Source organism: Carassius auratus, unplaced genomic scaffold (assembly GCF_003368295.1).
Source record: "Carassius auratus strain Wakin unplaced genomic scaffold, ASM336829v1 scaf_tig00216614, whole genome shotgun sequence".
NCBI lineage: Eukaryota > Metazoa > Chordata > Actinopteri > Cypriniformes > Cyprinidae > Carassius > Carassius auratus.
Window position 1 is genome coordinate 27,946 of NW_020528662.1, and position 23,205 is coordinate 51,150.

Here is a 23,205-nt window from a genome sequence, read left to right on the forward strand (position 1 = left end):
AGGTTTAACATATAAATAAATAATGCTGAAAATGTATAGATAAATGATAACTAAAAAATATAATAAATAAAATAATGAAAACAATTAATAAAAAAAGTTTATGGAAAATTTATTGAAACAATGTAACGTGAAAAGCCAAATATTCATCAATCCACATACTGGACAATTATGCTTGTAGAATAAATGAGGTAACTGAACAATATAGGTTCAATTTGTTAACATTAGATAACATGCAATATGAACTTAACATCATTCAGTAGCTAAATTGATATATATATTAGGGGTGTAACGATACGCGTATTCGTATTGAACCGTTCGGTACGACGCTTTCGGTTCGGTACGCGGTACGCATTATGTATACCGAACGGTTCGTTGGAGTAATTAATTATATTTGAAAAAAAAAAAAAAAAGAGAGAGAAAGAAATATAATGATATGCGTTCAACAAGGTAGCCCAATAACCCAAACAACGTAACAGGCAACGCCCCTGACACTCCCGAATAAGAAAAAAACACCATCTTATATGTTTATGTTAGGCTACTCAGCAGGCGCTCGCTCACTCAGTAAACGCTGAAGGCTCGTTGCAAAATAGCCAATGCGTTTAACAGACTAGAAATGAGAAGATCCTCCAATAACCAACAGGTCTGGTGTTTGGGTGCACTTTGGATTCCCTTTAAGCTATAATGGTGATGGCAAGAGAGTGGTGGATAAATAAACAACGGTATGTCGCATCTGCAACATGACAGGGTACATGACAGGGATATATGCGTCAGTACTATCTGGGAAAAGACGAAAAAAAGGAGAAACATGCACGCAGCAAACTATCCCTGCAGCATTTAGACACTATAGCTTACAGGGAATCCAACCCAAACACCAGACCTGTTGGTTATTTTAGGATCTTATATTTCTGGTCTGTTAAATGCATTAGACATTTTGCAACGAGCCTTCAGCGCGTGCTGAGTGAGCGAGCGCCTTAGGGGCCGTTCACATATCGTGCCTAAAAACGCGTGGAAAACGCTAAGCGCGTCTTTCTCCTGAGGCGTCTGTCTTTGCTAAGCAACAATGACGTGCTCTCTCCATGAGACGCGGAAATTTCAGCGAAGGATAAATGGATTTGCAGCTCTAAAAATCGCTTGCAGTAGCTCTGCTACTGAATTTATTTCAAAATTGCAATCCATATACAACTATGATCAGCTGTTCCTTCATCTTGGCTGAGCTCTCAACGTTGTTACGGGAAAGGATGAAGCTGATTGGTTGGTTCTTGTCACATGACCCGCGGTGCGCTTGCGGCATTCTGAAAAGTTGAGATGTTTTTACATTTTGCTGTATCTAAAACGTATCGAACCGAACCGAACCGAACCGTGACATCAGTGTATCGTATCGAACCGAACCGTGAATTTTGTGAACCGTTACACCCCTAATATATATATATATATATATATATATATATATATATATATATATATATATATATATATATATATATTCTTTATTAGTCATTCATACAACTTTTTTTATGTATACAAAATTAATTAGTGTATTTAGAAATGAACCTAAGATGCTGTATTTTTATTGTTTGTTCATGATACAGAATCAATGAACGAATGTTAACAAACATAATTGTCAAGTATTACCATAATTTAAACATTTAAGAGTAATTTCTACAATGACATTTGTAACTGAAAACTTTTACTTTTCTGTCATGGAGTGCAGTGTAATCTGTGTAAGTTATCTCTTTTAAACAGAAATCTGTTTTGATTGTGTATTTCATTTTATTATGTTCACAGATGCCTCCATATAAAAAAAAAAAAAAACTTCTGAATGTAAATGTCAACTGCTGAAGCCTTGAAACAAAGAAAACTAATGCAAGTGCACATATCTCTCCATTCACAACTGAAAAATCCCCATCGGAGCTGGCAGTATGACTAAAGACCATAGAATTCACTCTGCCGGGGATCCTTTGGTGCAACGTTAACCCCCAGAGGGGAGCTGTGCCCAAGAAAGCAGTAAAAGGTACAGTGCCTGCTGGTGTTCTCCTCTTGTGATGTGCAACCCAGTTTCTCTTTCTGTTATCATATCAAAAGGTGAATGCAGTGACCAGCTGAAGTTCCGTCTTTGCAGTGTGAGGTCAGAGATGCTGTTTACACACTGTCTCTGAACTGTGAGGCACATACAGAAGAGTCGCCTACACCCAAACACCCACACAGACTTTGGCTTGCTGGACAGACTTTCAAACCACGCTGGCAGAGGCTTGTCTCCCCCTCACTGAGTCCATCACAGTTCTGTAGGCCTTTCTCTGCCCAGCTGCAGGAGGCACGCTGGGTTCTGAATTCGGCGAATGGAGAGAGTTGGACAGAGTCAGCTATGCACCAGCGGGGGACAAAAGAAGCATATATAACATATATATATATATTTTTTTTTTTTTTTTTGTAAAATTAAAATGCCTTTACCGTCACTTTTGAGCAATTGAATGCATCATGGGCTGCATCAGATTAAACAGATCCATGCCTCATCACAACTGAAACATAAGTATTTTTTTCATTTTCGCCTGTTATGTTGTTGTCAGGACTTCTCACTGTGGTTTATATGATCTGTCATAAATGATGAAAGGTCAGTTTGTCTGCACGAAATCTGCGGCCAAACTTTCCTGCAGAAAGCTCGACTGGTTGCTGCAAAATCCACACACCCTTCATTCACAAAGTTTTTTTTCTAGTTTTTTAAAGCTTTTCATTTGTTTCTGTTGTTCAGAGGTCACAAAAATATGTGGAAATAAGTGCAAATTGATTCTGTAAGTTAACATTACTATGAGCAATTTTACCGTTTTACATAATTTTCTCACCCCACATGCAAAGTAATGGAAAACAATGCGTGGAAAATGTGAATCCATGTCAGAAATTGTCTGGATTATGAGTACGTTTATGATTTAAGCACTGCTGCAATTTACACAGATACTTTCCCTGCAACTAATTCTTTGTAGAAATAAAATGGCATCTTATTTTTAAGAAAACACATATTTGAAATTATAATAATATTTCACAATATTACTTTTTACTGTATTTATTATTAAATAAATGGCGAGCTTAAGACATTCCAGTGTTCAAAAACATCAAAAGAATCTTTGATGCTTTTGAGCTTTTGAATGGTAGTGTAAAAGACTACAGAACTGTTCTACTGATGTTCTTCACTATTGCCCTAGAAAGCCAAGAAACCATAAGTACACCAGTAGTTGAAGTGCTTACAAGTCAGTTTTGAATATCCAGTATTTTCAATTAATAATATATTCATCACAGCACAAACCTGTAGATTTTGTAGCGTGTGGAGAAACCTTGTTGGAAGCGTTCTTTGAACTCGGTGTATTCTGGACAACGATGGAAGGGCCCTTTATCAGACAGGAGCCAGTCCAGCTGGCCACTGCTCCGGCCAGAGATAGAAGAGAACGGTGAGGTCTTCTGGTCCAGACGCTCAGCCAAAGCCAGAAACCAGCTCAGTGGGCCCAGAGGTGCCCAGTGCCACAGGAGCATCAAGAGGAACCATCTAACACCCGCTGCTCTCTGCCAACACAATGCCATCCTGCCCCTGGGCACCTGGCGCCAGCATTCTTCTGCCAATCCCTTTGACCTGAACACACAGAAGAGAAGATGAAGGTAAGGCTTTGATGATGAGCATTAACATATACATTTTCTTTTGTGTGTTTAATTTAGGATCAAATCAAAAGTATTCACAGTGAAGTATAGCGAACACAGCTGTCTGGCATACTCAATTCTGATTAGTCATTCACGGCTTTCAGCTGTCATCTTTCCTAAAGAATAGAGTTATTTAAGTATCACTGGTTTTTATTTATATTTTAAATCATTTTATTTTATATTATCTGTTTCTATATATATCAGTTAATGTTCATTTCATGTCAAGTAAAGATAAAAAAAAAAAAAAAAATCAGTTTTAGAGAAGTATAATAACCTTAGGATAGTATTACTGTATACTGTACTAACATTGTTAAAATGTAGTATTTGTACACCAAAAAAAACAAAAAAAAAACAAATGTGCTATAGAAAGATTTTCACTAATAATTGCAAAGAATTCGCAAGTAACATATTAAAGGTAACATGACATTTTGAAGTAGACAGGCTGAAATAGTATTTTCTTGTAAAACAACACATGAAAATACTATAGTTTATCCAAGAATTGTGTTGCAAGAAAAGGGTTGAAGCATATCTAGGACCTCATGGTATGTACAGTAATAAGTTCCATTTACCCAGCATAGCCTTCTTCAGCACATTTAATTAAACTAGAAACAGCCATCAGGTCATCCAGAAATGATTCCCCGTGTTTTTCCCCCCTATTGCTTCCTAAAAGAACATCTTATTTCCTCACTCAGTCATATAGTTTTAATATTCAAAATGTAATCATCCCCATTCCTCCAGCAAAATATTTCTTCTACTCTTCACTTTTTCCCTCTCATCTCCTTTGTTTTATACTCCGCAATCATCTCATGGCCTCATCTTGATATCTTATTCTGTGCTATTGCATCTCTTTTTGGTCTGTTTTATATATTTAATCATTTTTATTACTTTGTTCTTTCTAACAATTTATCCCATTGCCTTTTTTTATCTTCTTCTTAGTCCTGTAGTATGTGACCAACATTTGCTGTTTCTGTAAGGTAAAATACAAGTATTTTATATATAGATATATAAGGGTTGACTGTCAATAAAATAAATAAATAAATAGGTTATGCTATGATAACCTTGATTAATTAAAGGAGATACATATGTATAGTTTTTTAACACTTAAATTATTTTTATTAGCACTTAAATGTACAATGCATTAGAAGAACAATATACTGTAATAAAATAATACTAATAATATGCCCACATTTTACTTTAAATAGATGTTAAAAATGGCAAATGCTAAACCAAGTAGGCAAATATAAGAGACAAACCTTAATAAATTAAATTAAACGTACAAGCAAATAAGAGCAGTACATGATGAATGACATTTGCACACAGAACACATTCATCATGGCATGCATTTTTTCTCAGATCTAGTTTTAACTGCTTCCTGAGAAAGGTAAATGCCATGCCATTTGTCAAAATTAGAATAACAGTTTCATGTAAAAATTGTTCAGGCCTTTGTAATTCATAGAATGCTTTGCTCATTTTTGACCGCAACTTTTAAAACATATTTGTGATTGATAATTAGGCTCTTCGTGCAAATACTGAAGGTGATACAAGTGAAAATGTGGTTTGTTTGATAAAGTCAGTTTACTAAATTGGAGTTGAGGTCATCTATCATCCATCCATCCATCACATGCTGTCATTGCCACTGTTGACACTAGCCATCTTTCAGCTAGTCACATTACATACACCAATTGCTTGCTGTTTGTCACATTTAAGCAGCAACAGCAGATGGACACAGAAATTGTCAACCTTTTATTCTCAAATACCTTGACTGGCTTCACATTTGAAATTTGCCTTTCAAATAAACCCAGGGTCTGAGTAGTGACACCCCAGACAGCTATACACGGTCTTATTGCTCTCCATTCCCTCTGGAGCCTCTACCTAATTATAAAATGCATAAAACATTGAAATGCCAGGGTGACAATGGAAGAAATACTGAATTAAGCCCTGGCATTCTCATGCGCACCTTGCATAATTTAGGTGTATTTATATTTACCCTTCCCACTCACTAGCTACGAGTATCAAGAATTTAGGATAGGGTAATATAGGGACACAGAGTACACATCTCATGTCCACATCACTTGCATACAAATGATCTGCAGAGCACACTTTTTAGGAAACCGGCATTGCAGGGCCTAAGGTTCACCTGAAGGCTTTAGATCTAATTGATCAAATAATGATTATGTAGTGGTATTAGGAACTGCCTAGAAAGACATGCTGATACCACAGCTTTTTGTGATTATGAGGGGCCCTGAGAACAGTGAATTGGTCAAGGAGGCTCTAATTTTAATTCATATTTTGTCCTTATAAACAGATCACCCCAAAATGAAAATGTACTCATCCTCATGTTCTAACAAATCTGTGTCTTTTATTTAAGAACACATCCATCCACCCATCACAATGACGATTAGCCAACTTTAATACTGTCTTGATCATTTTTTCTTTCTTTCTATTTGGCAGGTGGAGATTCCAGCTGTATATGAGTACATTATTTGTTTGTTAGATATTGGCAACACAACAAATCTCCAGGAAATTTGGGATAGCTGCTCTTGAATATCAAGATAATTGCTCTCAAAATTGCTCTGAATTTTTCAGCGTTCTTAACATTGTTTATAAAAGAGCCTATGACTCACGCTGTGCACCTGCTAGTATTTTGGTAACCTGCTATGCTTGTTCATCACACTTCATTATTTTCATAGAATAACGCACCTGCAGCTTCTGTGGTTTTAATGTAGTGTACTTTATGAAGCATCTCGGAGGCTCGCCGAGGCTGTTGCTTTGTTGTGTATGGCAGTTATATTCAGGAAAATAACGTGTGTAAAATGTGTTTAAAGTAGATATTGATTTGGCATTTTCATCCAAAGTGGACTAACAGGCACATTCTTTCAAACAACCTTATTAAGTACCTAAAAATTCTGTCGTTATTTACTCACCCTCATGTTGTTCCAAAACTGTATGACTTTCTTTCTTCTGTGGTTATCAGCATTCTTCAGAATATCTTATTTTGTGTTCCACAGAAAAAAATTAAGGCTTATATGTTTAGAATGACATGAAAGTGAGAGTTAAAGTGTTGGCTTGACAAAGGCTCATTTGAAAATTTAAAGATTTATGTGTCTTGCAGACAGAGAGAATAAACGGATAGAATGCTATATATACTGTAGGTGTTAATTGGTAGAACACTAATTTCCCAGGATGCACTACTTGTGTTGAATTACTTTGAATTTTTATTATAGTAAACTCCTTGTCATTCCGATTCAGATGTAAATTCTACAGTATTCTTGTGTGGTGTAGCCATTTCAATTTCTGAAGAATAAAACAAAACAAAACTCATTAACACAATGGACACTAAACTACACCAAAATGTACTTGCATCTCATAATTCCTAATCAAATTCTAAAGAATAGTGTGTGTTTCTTCCAAAACAATCTAAGTTCTATCATTCACACTCTTTCTGTATGTGTGTGTGACCATTGAAACAAGATTCTTGTTGAGAACCACTCAATTTCACTTAGATCCCACAGGTACGGAATCATCCTCTGAGCCATCGAAGGCAGTTATCCAAAAGTGGCGCAACAGTCGGTTCTCAAAAAGCCAATAGAGGCCTATTATGGCAGAAATTCAGCTGCTGTTCTACACTTTACATATAACAAGGCCCAGATGAAATCATTCACATAGCCGCTCCAAACTCTTCCTGATTTAAAGTTGATTTAACATCTGTTTACATGAGAAAGCTCTCAAAACTCCAATATTTTCAATTTTATAGAAAGTCTGAGAACACGAAAGACCTGTTGGGGATTTAGGTTGGGTCTCCAGTATTCTGTGTTCTCATCTATTATTCAAAGTAAAGCAAGAAATGTTGTGCCGTCCAGCTGTGGAAGTTTACTGAGCATGAGCATGCAGAGCAAGCAGGTGCACTGACATAACCATAAAGCCGGCTGTCCTATTGAACTCGAGTACTCAGCAATCCCCACCACCTGCCTTACTCTTACCATTATTTGTGTCTGCAGCCCCATTATAGAAATCCAAAAGCAAAAGTGAAAAAAAGGACTGTGAATTTCAGGCCTTATTATATGAGAGGAAAATATTCATTATATGATTATGTAGGTACACTACCTTTCAAAAGTTAAAATAAGTTTTACTTCTTCAATAACCATACTAGGCTGTCTGACCAAACCACCTACTCATTCAAGAGTGAGACCATAGGGTGTATTTTTTATTCTATTTTATTATTATTCTATTAGTTTTTCTTCAAAGAAAGAGAGCAAACCTATGAAACAATAATTGCATTACAGTTATTGCACCTGTCTTGTTTACTGCATTTGATCTGCCTGCAAAAATGTGAGTGTCATAGACAAAGCAAGAAAAAAGAAGCATGCAAGAAACTTTTAATAAGGTCGAGCTCCACACACCTCCATGTGTGATTGTTTATGGGCAATTTCATCCTGTGAAAATAATTTAACCACATTTAATTCCACCAGAAAATATGTCCCCAGGTGACCATTTTGTAAGATGGGAGATAAATAAATGAAAGGGCATAAATCCTGAAAATGTGTTTAATTAAAACATGCAAGCATGGCAAGTTAATCAGTGAAACAATTATGCGGGCGTGAAAGAGCATTAATGTGAAAGCAATTTCAACAATATCTTGTTGCAGAAGGGTTATATATGTCTCTCTGTGTGCACGTGTGTGATGGTCTAGCAAACAAACTCATGCACTAATATGCATGTACATTTACACACATCTGTGTAATTTTCAAATTCTGTAAGCTTCTTTTAAAGCACGTATTATGGCATTATGGCAAACTAATAAATTGCACTGTTTGTGAAATAGCAGATGTTCTCCAATGGCAACAGAGGGAAAACATTCACACGAGGAGTCAAAGCAAACAGCCACAATCACTAGCATTTATTTCAGAATTAGGCACAGTACTGTAACGTATGGATAATTAAGACTCATCAATGCCTTATTTGCTATACCTATCAAACCAGACTCGGGTTCCAGAGCTCAACTGGTTCATGTGCAAGTGTGAATGTAAGATTGTATGAGTCTCTTTCTTCTGTTGAACACAAAAGAAGATATTTTGAAACTGGTAACCAAACAGTTGGCATTAGCCTAGAATTTTTCTGCCCTTACTACGGACGTCAACTGTATGGTTACCAACATTCTTCGAAATATCATTTTTTGTGCTCAGCTGGTTACCAACATTCTTCAAAATATTGTCCTTTGTGTTCAACAGAAGAAAGAAACTCATACAGGTCTGGTACAACTAATGGGTGAGTAAGTGATGGTAGAATTTAAATTTTGGGGGTATACTATACCTTTAATGCCAGACTGTCCAGCTGTTGTATAATTGTAAACACATTTCAGCCTTCTAGTGGGTGTACTTGCTTATACATCACACTTTCAAAAAAAGCACCATTCATAAACACACAAACACACACAGGCCTACTCGCACTAAAGATAATTACCCTGCCTTCTTATTAGATTAACACCGCTCCATAAAAACACATCTGCATATTGCGCTGATGCTATTAGCTGCGTGCCTCATCCTTAAATACGTCCTGCACAGGTCCTCACAGAGTCTTCAGGACTTTCTTGCCAGAGCCTGTGCAAACTCATTTTGTAATTGAGGGGAAAGCATGTCCCTGTGCAAACAGACCTCCCACACACCTATAAACCACTCTCACTGCTAATGAGAGGATGAGCTTCAGAAACACTGAACACACAGAGGAGAACTCACACAGGACACATTCCAGCATCGTTGCCATGGTCACCTCATATGGGCAACCAATTACCACAAGTGCACGAATCATGATTATATACACCACAGGTCCTCAAGTGTTTTGAGGAGTGACCGCATTATGAAAAAATGTGTGATCTCAACGTTTTATCTGGGCCTTATTAAGATTTGTGCCTATGTTGGATGTTTCCTGAAAAAATAGCGATTATAAACTTCCTCCTGGAGGAGAAAAATTAGCTGTTAACTGAAAAGCAGGTTCATTGTATTGTAAAGGCAGGCACACAATTTATGTCACAATATTTTGGATGCCAAAACTCATCTAATTTGAACACGAAACCATGGCAACTGTGTCAATTATATGGGAAACATGAACAACGTAACATGCTCCAAACCTTTTTCTATAATATACTGTTGGATCCAAAAGACTGGTACAACAATGAAAAATCTTTAAAATCTGATTCAAACCTGTAAATAAAATGTAAAGAGATAAGGACTATTCACACCAAAAATTATAACTGTAAAGATAACCATGATGGTAATTATATCATCATCCACACCAATGCAGGATAACATTCTGTTTATTATAAGCACACACTGCAGTTTGGTCATCTGCAGCTTTAAATGCTCAAGCTCTTCAAAACAATATGGATTCTGATTGGCTCTAAATGTTTTTATCAATCATCGGCTGGAAAAGAAATAGCTGTGAAAGTGATTCCAATGATATTGTTCCTCTGTGCTGTTATCATTATCGTAGTGGCAAGGACTCTGATACATTTTTTTTTTTTTTTTTTTACTTAAAATCTTTAACATCATAGTTATTGTCCTTGGTGCAAACAGTCCTTTACACTGAAAAAAAAGTTACCTAAAAGAAACTGATAACATCTATTGTAAATTAAGAGCAAAAAGTTTATTGTACTTTATTTAAACCTTCTGTTTAAACAAAAGAAAGATCAGATATTTGCTTATTTGTTAAATAAATTAAAAATAGTTTTAAATCTGAAATTGTTCTTAATTTTACATTAAAATGTTCTTTTGTTTACATTTTGGTCTATGCTGTAAAAAGAAAAGTTGAGAGTTTGTCACGTCACTCAAATTTACATTATTTATTTATTTATTTTATTTTATTTAAAAATGTAAACAAACAAACAAATAAATAAATAAATGTACGAGTGGTCTCATGTTTTTGGACCCTGCTGTTGCAGATAATACAATTCTCACAATTTTCTATCATACAATGCATCGCAATGGTATGAAAATTGTTACATTTTTCAGAGATCATTGTTCTTTCCGGAGGATGTGTTCTCATATTCTTAATTTAAGCAAAAGTATCTTCCACATACTGTAATCATAAATTCACAGCAGTGCCTCTGCCGATGGAGGAATACTAAATTGTGTCCAGCCAACCAGAAAATTGAAGCGGTTTATTAATTGTAACAAATGTAATTAGTATCTTAACACTTTCCAAATGGATCCTCTTTTTTTATCAAGTTATGGGAACATTCAGGTTGGTTTATCACACCCAGATAACACAGCCATAATTTAACCTAATGTGTTAGAAAGCTTTGCACATTTAAATAAGCACTGCTAAAACGGAGTCATGTCTTCGGGTAGAGACTGTCATAACATTGGTGTACTTGTTTCTCTCAATTTAAGCATTATAATTTTAATTTCAGTGTATTGTTATATACTTGAATAGCTGAAAACAGCACTTTTCTGCTATGCAGAATGCTGCTTTTTGTTTGAAAGGTCTCTGTAGCATTTGAACCCGATGTAGGAAGAGGAGATGGAAAGAGGAAAGGATGAAAGGAAAGAGAAGGGATCGATGTGAAACGGTAATACAAGCACACCTTCTGAACTTCAGCTGTGCTGTTCCCTTATGAAACAAAAATATATTGCAATATATTGGAAAATATCATGTAATATATTAGGCATGTATTCTTATATATATTTATATTTTTGCAATATATTGCAATATATTAAAAGCGGCAATCGTTTGTATATTTTGCAATATATTATATAATATATGTATCATCAATATATTATTAAATGTATTCAAATATATTAAATATTAGAAAATAAAAAGGGAAAATAATATATTATAATATACCACAATATATTTTAAGAAATATATTGGTAAATATATTTTCCTTTCATAAGGGTTGACACACATACACACACGCAGACACACAACAATATACACTACATTCAAGTGTGTGCGCACGCCCTGCGTACAGCTTATCCCTTACGTATGTCATTGATCATGTGTGTATATGTGAATTGTCTGTTATCTCGCTTGTGATTGAGCCAGAGTACTTTGTTTGTGGATAATGGACTTTGGCAGGCAGAGGGTGATTGCATAGCTCCATATGCATGTGTGATAATGAGTGAAGACAGATGTAGTGTGCAGAGACTGATCAGGGGCATCGGGGTCTTTAGATAGTCAATAAATCTACCACAGAGCTGTAAGAGGTCCATTACCCTCCAACAGCAGATAAAAACCTCCCCTAAAGATTGTTCTGGATAGAATTTGACCCATGACCCTGTTTATTGGGCTTTCACTGATTTAATTAGAATCACCAAGGGCTAAAAACCAAAGTCACTACAGTTTATAGAATGGTCGCTAATGTGAATGTACAGATGTGCTTTTTAGAAACTTGGTTACTCTCAAAATATACCAATGTGTAATAAAACAGTTCTGCATTTCTATTTGAACTAGAAGCCATGGCATTTTATTAAACCAAACCATTTTTTGCAATTATAATTTAAAATCAATTATGAAGGAAATTGGTATCCCAGGTTTGTTCAGCATGCTACTTGTACACACAATTACCGCTCGCCATACAGTCTGCTCTTAATTTGACTATAAATTATACATCGGTAATAGCTCATATATTATGTTGTTTACCAATCTGTGAAATATTTTAGAGGGTTAGTGGATTTGAATTATATGTTATCCGAACCCAACTCTCCAAGTGTTGCTTAGCTGTAATTATTATTTTTTTTTGAAATAGTTAAATTATTAGTAAAGTATGATGATATTTTAAAACTGCAATACGTTAGTATAAATTATTTTGTCAAAAAAGTGGTTTTAATTAATTGAAATAGAATAAAATATAGTTATTAAATTAAAAAGAAAATCTTTTATTTAGCAATAGTGAATTAACTAGATCAAAAGTAATAAAGACATTTATAATGGATTTAGATTTTTGAATTAATACTATTCTTTTGAACTTCGAATGTGATTGCGTTTATGTAAATATTTTTTAGAAACATAACTGAATTAAATCTGAATTCACAATGCCGTTCTGGTTCTTGGCAGTGATGCATTAGCTCGGACCAGTGGGGTTTGATTCCAGCGTTTGGATTGAAACTTGTGAGCCATCAATCATTTATATATGCATTTATACATTTAGAGGACACTTTTATCCAAAGCGACTTGCAAATGAGGACTGCAACAACAATTTATCCTAAGGAGGCAGATACATTAGAATTGCTGAAATGCAAAGTTCCAACATTGCTCAGAGATGAAAGTGAGAAACAGTTGATGAATCAGTCATCTGGAGGAAACAATAGACAACTCTCCCCTGCCAGTTCTGTAATATCAAGTCTTATTGTCTAAACTTCCTTGTGCGCATAATAATAACCTAAGACATCAACTGGGCAAGAATAAAAGGTTTTTGTTATACAAACTCTTTTTGTGTCACAATTCAGAATCTGGGGATATTCAAATGTAAGCTATAAGTCTAATAAATGTATTTAATTTAAGGATTTTAAACATCTTATGTAGTTTTTTCTGTTATCAAAATCCCTTTCTTTGAATCACTGCTGCTAAATAGTCAGTGATAGACAGAATCTACAGTTTGTGTACAGTAAAGTAATTCAGAAAGCATCTGATCACTTGCCAAGTTGTCTCTTGATATATGTGTTTTGAAGTTTGTGTCACACTTCTAGATTTATTCTGCCGTGTTAATCCTTCAGGATATGTATGGTGTCAAATGTGAATTTACATTTGGAGCTTTAATAAGAGCTGATGTTATTAGTCTATGAGGCTCTATTCCATTGGCCCGAGGTGGTAGGAGCAGCTGTGCTGACTACATCTGTTACCTTGCTTATCAGGCAATGCAACAAGTTAAGAGGCAGTTAGTGTCACACAACTAAACTTTCATCAGCGAAAAAATCTGGTCCAGATTGCTTTTTATTCTGGCTAATTAATAATATCCTGCTTTTCAAACTTTTTGATACCTTGTGTGGGAATCAACTTCCTAAAATGTAGTGACAGCTAAATAATTTAAAGACCCATTTATAATGTTTGAAATGTAATTAAATTATTAATAAAATTAAAATATTAGATGAAAATCTTGCCTGGCCAACTAACTGAAGAACAATAATTTTAAGTTGCATTAATAAATTACTTAACCTAAAGCTGGAATAAAAATAAATTAAAGCTGCATATAAATATTTAAGAAATATATAAAAAGACTATTAAATTATTAAACTAAAATTCAAATAAATTCAAATGAAAATGTACAAATAAAAGCTCATATTAACATTAATAAATACCATTATAAAAATAAATCAGGTTAATTAATATAATCTATAAATACGACAGAATATAAATAATACTAAATACTGATTATGTTGTTCCCAAAATTATAACATTACTAAAAGCAAAGCAAATTCTATTGTTAAACACTTTTTTTTCTGCCTACTATTATTAGTTTTACTGCATACACTCCGGTTTTAAAATCTCTAGTTAAGTACTGTTTTAAAGATTTGACTGTAGTTTAACTAGCTAAAATTAGGAGTTGTTTTTCTCAGAGTGTAACTGACACTTTTAGTCAACGCTTTCCATTTTTGTGTCATTATGCATCAGATGGTCGATGACTGGCCTGTGGGCGGTCCATCTGAGACCAAGAAGTCAGTTTGCCAAGGTACATCTCGGAGTAAATCACTGAATGTAATTCTGAGATCATTTGTTGGCACAGCTGCTGCAGGGTTGAAATACTTCTATCGAGCAAACTATCATCGGCAATGCTGTGGGAATATAAAAATTTGGCAGAGCTTCACAAAGTCCGTCTTACGTATTAAGTAAGGCGACCTGAACTCTTTTCTGTGCCAGTTCTTTGGTATGTTTCCATAAAGCAGCCTAAAGCCACTGTCATCATAAGTTCTATCACCACAGATCTCATTTCTCACACATCCAAGCACAGGGTGCACCGTAGGCGCACTGCATAAGTCAAAAGTATGAAAGTCAGAGAAGATGATTGACAGGCCTAGATGGATCAGAATGATTAAACGGGTCAGTTTTGATCACTCTAAGCACAGCATCCACTCTCCACCCATTCTTTCCAGTGAAATCACTATATAACCGCAAGGGAAAACTGGCAGCAGAAAGTCAATTCCTCTGGAGGTTGTGTCTACTGATATTTATGAGGACTAGACGATGCTGTACTTCCATCTCCCTCGCAGGTATGCCAGGGTTAACGGCAAAAGCATCAAAGAGAGGTCGGTTTATCAACAGCACTTTGCATCTCAGATATCATCAGTTAATGTGCAGAGTGCAGTTATAGCATGAGTGAATACATTTGCAAGTCTGGAAGGGCGAATTTAATCTACATCGGTTTTATCTAGTAGACCATGTGTATGCATTTGGCTAGCTATCCTGGAGCATAAAACAACAATTGTGCTGGCATAGAAAAATCGTTACACTGACCAGTGGAATAAAGTGGTTATTTGGCTTCTCGCTCTGTAATGAGTGGAGGGCGTAGCACTTTCGGCTTTCAGAAGGTTTATGGATAAATGCTTTTTTTGTTGCATGGGGATCGTTCCATCAGGGTCAATGGACATTAATGACCAGAGGAGCTGTGAAGCATGCATCATGGAACAGCACTTTAACTGCTAACACAGATTTCAATCCGTGACAGATATTGGTGACTGTAGATCAGGAAACAGGAACGCACTGTAGATCAACCGTAATCCATTAATGTGGACATGCAGGCTAATGTATGTGGGTAACAAATTAGGGCTTCAGGTTCTCACTTTTGGTCGCTGAAATGGGTTTTAAAGGAATACCCAATGTTTAATTAATACAAGTTAATCTCAATTGGCAATATTTATAACAAAAAAGTTATAAATGAATAAGTGTGTGTGTGTGTGTGTGTGTGTGTGTGTGTGTGTGTGTGTGTGTGTGTGTGTGTGTGTGATTGTGTTTCATTCTGGGTTTAAGGCATTATGTTTTAAAATTGCATATAAACTCAAATTATGTTAACACAAATAATGTTTTTGCCTTGTGGCTATACTAATGAAACAGTGAGTATTTTAATGTTCATGGTTTTGTCCCTTTCTTGTAAGTGCCTCACAGTAACACAGAGTCTTGCTTGTTTTAAAGAAAAGATCAAAGTTAGCTTTTGTTGTAGTCATCATTATGCAACAAGTCCTTTCAATTAAGCTAATTTATATTGAACCTAGACTGTTCTTTTAAACAGTTGACACCTATGGAAAACCAATGTAAAGTACTGGCTGGGCTGTGAATACATGTGGCTTTATTCACAACATGTGTTACACTGCGTGTACACATGCAGTGTGTATAGATGTTTGGGGTTTGCACCTTTTCTGATTCCAATCATGTGACCAAGATGTATTTTAGCTCACAATTCACAGGCAGAGAAACCTTTTAACTGCAACATTAGAATGTTGGATCAATACACACACATTGTTATAGTGCATCAGTCCAAAGGGACTGCTGCCAGTGTGTAGCTTGGTCTACAGGATCCACAGACTGAAACACTAAAAAACCTTTCATCAGTCCAAACTGGTGATGCACAATAATTGATGCAATAATTCTGTCATCATATACTCATCATCATATCATTCCACATGCTGTTATTTCATTTTTCCTAAAATACAGAAAGAGAATCTTCATGCTTTGGTTTTTCATAAAACATTATTCCATAGCTACCATGTCAAGAAAGCAAAACAGCGCCATTAAAGTAGTGTATACTACTTGTGTACTGTATTTCAAGTCCTGAATTCAAATGATAGCGATTTCAGTCTGTTAATCACACAAACTACAATATTATTAATACACTAGTCACATGGGATCACTCCTTTTTTGTTCTTTTTGGAGCCTGACAGATGTGAACACTGTTGTTCTAAGGAAAACCAGGGTGAAACTTCTCTTTTCATGTTCAGTAGAACAAAGATAGCATATGGGTTTTGAATGGAAAGTGAGAAAGTAATAACAGAATTAAAAAAAATGTAATGCACTATTCCTCTGTGTGTATCTAAATGTGTGGTATGTAGTTTGTCGTGTTTATAGTGTTGTGTCTTTTAGTGTTTGCTCCTCCAGTTTGCTGATCAGCTAACTCTCAATTACACCCACCAGTTGGTGGATGTTATTTTCCATGCATCCTTCCGAATATTTAATTCTCCAGACAGGCGGTACACTCATCAGAGCTTTGTTTCTGTACTCTCTGTTTGCGTGTTGTTCCAAAACAGTGAAGAGGTCCCTGCATGCAAAGGCGAAACCAGCATGCAATGATGTTTGAGGAGGTGGAAGAGCACTTAGCTGAATGATGGACCATTTCCCAGCTCACACTGGCAGTTCTCACATCACTAGTCCTTAAAAGATAATGATATCCAACCCATTTTGCATATTGGCAGCTGGCTTTCATGCCTCCATACATTATAAGTCATTTTACCCTCTGCCCCCATGGGCAACCATTAACGGCTTTAAAAGTCAAAACGTATCCATACTACTGAAACAGACACACACACACACACACACACACATACATATATATATATATATATATATATGAAATCTGATATATGTACAGTATACTGTATGTACTCCATTCACATTTCAAAGCAAGAGAATAAGAAAGAAAACATTTTTGTGGTGTTCACTTGTCATTGCATCTGTGAAAATGTAGTGCTATTTTCTTTGTGGTTTCAAGACGGAATGCTTCACAGCATTCAAGCAAATATAGATGAAATGTCAAGTTGCACAGGGAAACAATCAAACTAGACATTCTGTTGTGAATGGAGGAAAATGTTGGACTTTCCATCTGGAACATTCCAGAGCAATGTGGTGCCAAGGGCCCATGGTAGTTGATTTTGGCACGTAGTTGAGGTGGGCATTTACCCTAATATAGGCAAGCCATTAGGGACCAATTTCAGTCTTGCTGACACAGCCCAACTGACTGAAATAGTTCCTGACTTGCACTATGAAGTAGTGGTACCATAATGTGAGAGTATTCGGTATTCTGGTTTGTTATGCTGCAACATTTTTTCCAAGGTTTTCAAATGATTTAGGAATTCAGATTTATTTATCGTATATGTTTTCATTCCAACAGGATATGAATAAAACATTAACTCTGGATGCATTTATGGATCACCCTATATTAGAAATCTTTGTAGCAAGCAGGGATTTATTTCATGCTGTTAAAATTTAATTACTAGTGAATCTTGTGGTATAATATAGGTAAATGTGTTTATTTATTTATTTTTTTTTAAATTTGCATACATTTGGTCTTGTTTTGTGTTGAGAGAACACTTAGAAACTCTGTTGACACCCTCTTAAGTGCATTTCCGTTTACACTTGATGGACTGACTGGCTCTAACACACATTTTATCATCTCTGCCCAGTGTGCCATGGGGGCCTTGCATAGTTCTGACAGACTGCCTGCCAAAGAGTGAGCTAAGCCAAGGCTAGCAGATGCTAACTGGTTGAGCTGAACACAAATGAAATCCAGACCCCCTGTATGAGTGTATTTCTCCTATTTCTTGCCCCCTCTATTTTTCAAAGTATTCAAGTTCCTCTTTTGAAAAAATACAGTGGCCATATCATAGTAATAGTATCAGAAAGTTTGCAAAATACCATGCAACGCTATGTATTATTATTATGGACCATTACATTTAATAGTTATTTATTATTATTCTGTGTTATTTCTAATTCAATTAAAATATATGCCATTGCTTTACCAGTGCCCATTTAATTGAATTAAAAAAATTGTTTTTAAAATTGCACAAAAATCCAATAATGGCCAATAAGACAAGCATGCAAATCGCTACGCCACCTAGTTTAGCAAATTGCTGCAAGAGACTTTGTGACCAGTGAGTGAATTTGTACCTGGTTAATGGTATATTGAACTTGGGGTCTTTAATTATGAGCGGTGGAAGAGCATATTCAGCAGTCAGGGTGAGGGAATCGACTAAAGTGCACGAGGAAGGAGGAGAATAATGCTGCTGACAGTGTGCCCTGGAGCAATGGAGAAGTCTATACCTCAATATTGGATCTCTGCATCATCCCGCCGCACCTCAATCAGTATTTGACCTACTGACAGCTAATACACAATTGTCAATTGGACTTTTGGGACAACGCAACTATAGCATAGTCTATGAAGAGTATGTAGGCTATTTTTATACACCATAAGACTGGTTCTAAAAGGAGGTATTCCTTTAAATCAGATAAACAAAAAAATCTCAGTGGTGTTTGTGCTACCATACTGTTCCTGTGGTGAAAGAAAAAGGAAAAAAAACTATAGTTTCTCTTAAGTGTCAAATAGGAAATACAGATAAAAACCAGCTAAGGAATTGATGCAATATCTGATGCAGCGACGGGTGCATTTATTAATTTAATTTTTCACAAAGTGATTTCCATTTCAAACAGAATTGAGGACAAGAGGGCTCACCCTGCTTGCTGCTCATGAGCCTCACAGGAAACACAGCTGATGGAGTGTCCATTTGCATGAGAGAGAGGTTAGAGCGATGAGAGTGCGTTAAGAGGGATTGAATAGTGTTTGTTCAGAGTCAGTAAGTTCAGTGTTGCAGTCTTCCCTATTCTATAACCTTTTATCTCAACTTCACACTCGTCTCTAACTGTACCTTTGCTACCTTTTATTTCAACATATATGTGTTATACTTAAACCATCAGTGGTGATATGTCTGAGAGCCCCGTTAGGACACATTTGCCTTGACCCACTTGAACTCTTCTCTCATTAGCATACTTTGTGCTAAGCAGTCCCCGCATTAGATCCTCTCTGTCATGTTCTCTCTGTCTCACTCTCATACAAAGAAATCTTTAAGAAGCTATGTCATAAGTATTCTTAGTATGATCTGAAGGTAAAAGTAAATTCTTTCTGACCTTTCTCTTCGCTTATCTTACATAATTGTGTGACCTTTCCAAAGACTGTGATTAAAATTTCACACAGCGTTGTCATACATCTCCACTGCATGCAGATATTGAGTACACCTTTTGTGTTTTGAGGTGTCTATGGAATAAATGCATCATTATTGTAAGTATAGAGAAACAGTCTATGATACCATATGCAACTTTTAGTTTCACTCCGTTTTTCCAAAAGCTTTGTAATATCGTGCAACTCATAAATTATGTAAAGTGTCTCCAAACTATTGACTTCTTTTGTATATGGATCTTTATGTGACATCTTGAGCTATCCCCTTACTACATCCATAAGAGAGCCAGACGGCAGCCTTTTGCAAAGCTCCTGGTCCATGAAAGTAGTCTGGACCATGCAGAGAGCCATGTGAATTCCAATAAGATGAGTGAGAAGACAGTTGCAAGAGCCGTTTAATCTTGCTCACGTTCAGCTTAATCCTACTGAGGCTGTTTTAAGCCTGCAGGTATCTGGGGATAGGAACAGTGAGTCCTTTGCCCAAGCGCTACATTGGCGGAATGGTGGAGATGTGAAGACAGCGCACATTCTTATGAGCCCCACAGATGAAATAAACATGAAAAAAAAAAGATTAGGACTTCCTCAAGAAGAGTCAATCCTCACAAAGGCCACTACATTGTGACCGTCTGCATGAGAAATGGAAAAAAAGACAGGAGCCCTATGTTTAAAACCCCTACAATCCCTTTTTCTGCCTGTGAGGGAAATTTAGGATTTTTAGCAGTCATTACTCCAGTTCCACATCACAATCCTTCAGAAATCATTCAAATATGCCTATTTGCTTTTCAGTATTTTTTTAAAATTGTTATTATCAATATTGAAAACAGTTTTTGCTTAAACTTTTTTTGTGGAAACCATGATACAATGTTTTCAGGACTCTTTAATTAATAGAAAGTTCAAAAGAACAGAATTTTATTAAAATATAAATCTTTTGTAACAATATATGTTATATGTGTCACTTTTGATCAATGCATCCTTGCAGAATTATTATTTTTTAATGATCCCAAATATGTACTGAATGTATATATGTATTTTATTAATACATGACAAAAAGACTCTTTTAGCAGACCATTGTTCTTATCTTTGAAAACTTCAGGCACATACCGGAATAGATGGAGTTAGGTAATTGGATTGTGTTCAGATAAGGATCCTCAAACCCTTGGGCCCTCATACAGATTTCAAATGTAGGCTGGGGTGTCAACAACAGTTACAGAATTGAATGGATGGAGAGATGGCAGACGTCAGGACTAAAGGACATCTAATCAGTAGAGGTTTTTCATACCTGCCTTCTTCTAATCTCATTGGTTAGATGAGAAGTGCTGAGGATGAGAGGGAAATTCTGATAACCATCTCAAAAGCACTAAGTAAACTTAGACTTTAGCACCAAGAACTATTGAGGGTCAGAGACCATGAAGTAAAGAAAGAAAATGCAAAGCGGTTCTCAGGGATGGAACGAATAGGTTGTCTCTCATTTTTGCTGTCAACACATTGAGCAAATAAAGTGGCAAGAAACATCTTAGTCTCGTTAAGTCCTTCAAAAGGTCACCGTAGAGGAGCACAGCAGTGCTAAACTCAATCCAGTGTCAATAAAGATTACCTTCATTGATTACAGCACAGCATGCAGTGCCAGATTAAATGAAATATGCATGTAGAAAGTATATGGGTTTAACAATTCCGACTTTTATAGCGACATTAAATGGCCAGTGCCAGCCTTTTCTATCAGGGGTGTAGTGTGTGTGTTGTATATAATATTTGTAAACCAAGTAAAATTACAATTTGTCACTTGGCAGTCAGTGATCAATGTGCACCTTCATTGTATTCAAAAATGCAGTTTTGACATTCTTGTATAACTCCTTTAATCTTTCTCGGGGAAAAAGGTCATATGAGTGTTGAGCGAAATGCGGATGAGTAGATAATGTCAGAATTTTCAGTGTAAAGGTGTGACTCAATTAGATTGACCAAATGTAGATATGGAAGGGGTCATTTCTGCTGCAGCATTTTAGACACACTAAAAGTGCAAGTTGTTATTATACATTTTATTTTATTTTAATGCTATTTTATTTGTTAATCACTTTAGTGTTTAGTAATTATCAATACCTACTAACATGTTGCTTTAAGATCTTAATACCATTGTGAAATACAATTTGACACATATTTTTTGCAATCTTTTTCATACTCAAATTAATTAAAAAGTAATTCATCACCTTTTTTTTTTAGAGAAGCCATTTGAGGCAACTATGAATATAAATGAGGCAAAATAAAAATGTGTTGTATCAAATATGCATAACGTGACATTTCATCTTTTTCTCCTCTTTGTTATTTAACATAAATTGAATACAATAGACCATAATGTAGCTGTCATGTCTACCCTTTTCAAAAATAAAACCACAAAAACAAAATGAGAAACTTAGCCTATATGTTCAGTCAAAAACGAGGTAGCTAATCTGCGTTTAGTGCATACAAGAGATAAAAAGACAAAGGGGGCAAGACAGAACACTTTATCTGTTCTTCTGGTTGATTCTTGTGAAATGCATACAGTAAACAACATAAAGTAAAGCCAGTAATGAACTTCATGTAAGCCGCTAATGAGTCTTTCAGCACAGTGTGTACTACTAATTGTCTGTCTGAGGTGTCTACTAATTCCCAAGCATCAGTCTCAACTAACCGTTATATTTCAAAGCATATATATACTTATATAATTCCAATAATTTGTCATAACAAAGGTTGGTCATGAATCTACCATTGATCCTCATATTTGCAGATTTGAGTGATCATAAATACAGTAACACACCGGTACAGAACTTGTCCTCAGAGAGACAGTGGTCAGGAGTTGATCGATAGGTTATGTGCATCACATTGCTGCTAGGAAAGGTCAGGGGAGGCAGAGTGAAATGCCAGGAGAGTTGGCCATAACTGTAACCATCCATCTTGCCTTCCAGAGACCAGGGGATTGGGGTACAGGCAATGACAGGCTTGTGGTGTGTAATACAATGGTTCTTCTGTCTCAGTTTTTCCAATCGCAGACAGGTCTGTTATATTTGTTATCATATTTTAATTTATTATCGTAATCACAAACACACTGGTTTGTAGTGTAGATGCATACTGCACTTTGTTATTCTTTTGTCAATTACCTATAGCAGTTAATAAACTGGAAATAGATAACCTGATGAGACAGCCTGATTATGAAGTTTTGTCTCTATTGTCCCATTACTCTTTACTACAGAATGTTTTTGCAGTGAGAACATCTAAGGCAATGTGATAGCTGACCCTGCCTCCACAAGTAATGTCCTCCAGCTTGACGTCTGTGAAGGCCAGTCGGCACACAGCAACCAATTAAAACTTAGAGAAGAGGTCCTGCTGCTATGGCTGATTGGCGGAGGCTCCTTCTGCGATCGGCTGCAGTAGGAGATTGGTGCTTCCTGGTTAGTCATTGCCTTTGATCTTTGACTCTTTGTCAAATAAATCATTTCCCTTTGGCCCCTTGACCAGCTGGCAGGGAGTATTCCCATTTTGATGCCTCACGTCATGGTGAAATTCACCATTAACTCGGGAATGTGGCTGTGCATACCACATAACAGGATATGCCGTGGATGGCTTAA

The 23,205-nt window shown here is 36.0% G+C and overlaps 1 protein-coding gene across 1 annotated transcript in view; it reads right to left on the reverse strand.

Moving 5' to 3' along the window:
- The window catches only part of LOC113098691 (BMP/retinoic acid-inducible neural-specific protein 3-like), a 47,856-nt gene that overhangs the window by 17,744 nt on the left and 6,907 nt on the right, over positions 1-23,205 (reverse strand). Inside the window, exon 2 of the mRNA XM_026263721.1 lies at positions 3,296-3,616. Coding sequence (XP_026119506.1) covers positions 3,296-3,567 — 272 coding nt within the window. The 5' untranslated portion in view covers positions 3,568-3,616. The remainder of the gene's footprint in view (positions 1-3,295; positions 3,617-23,205) is intronic.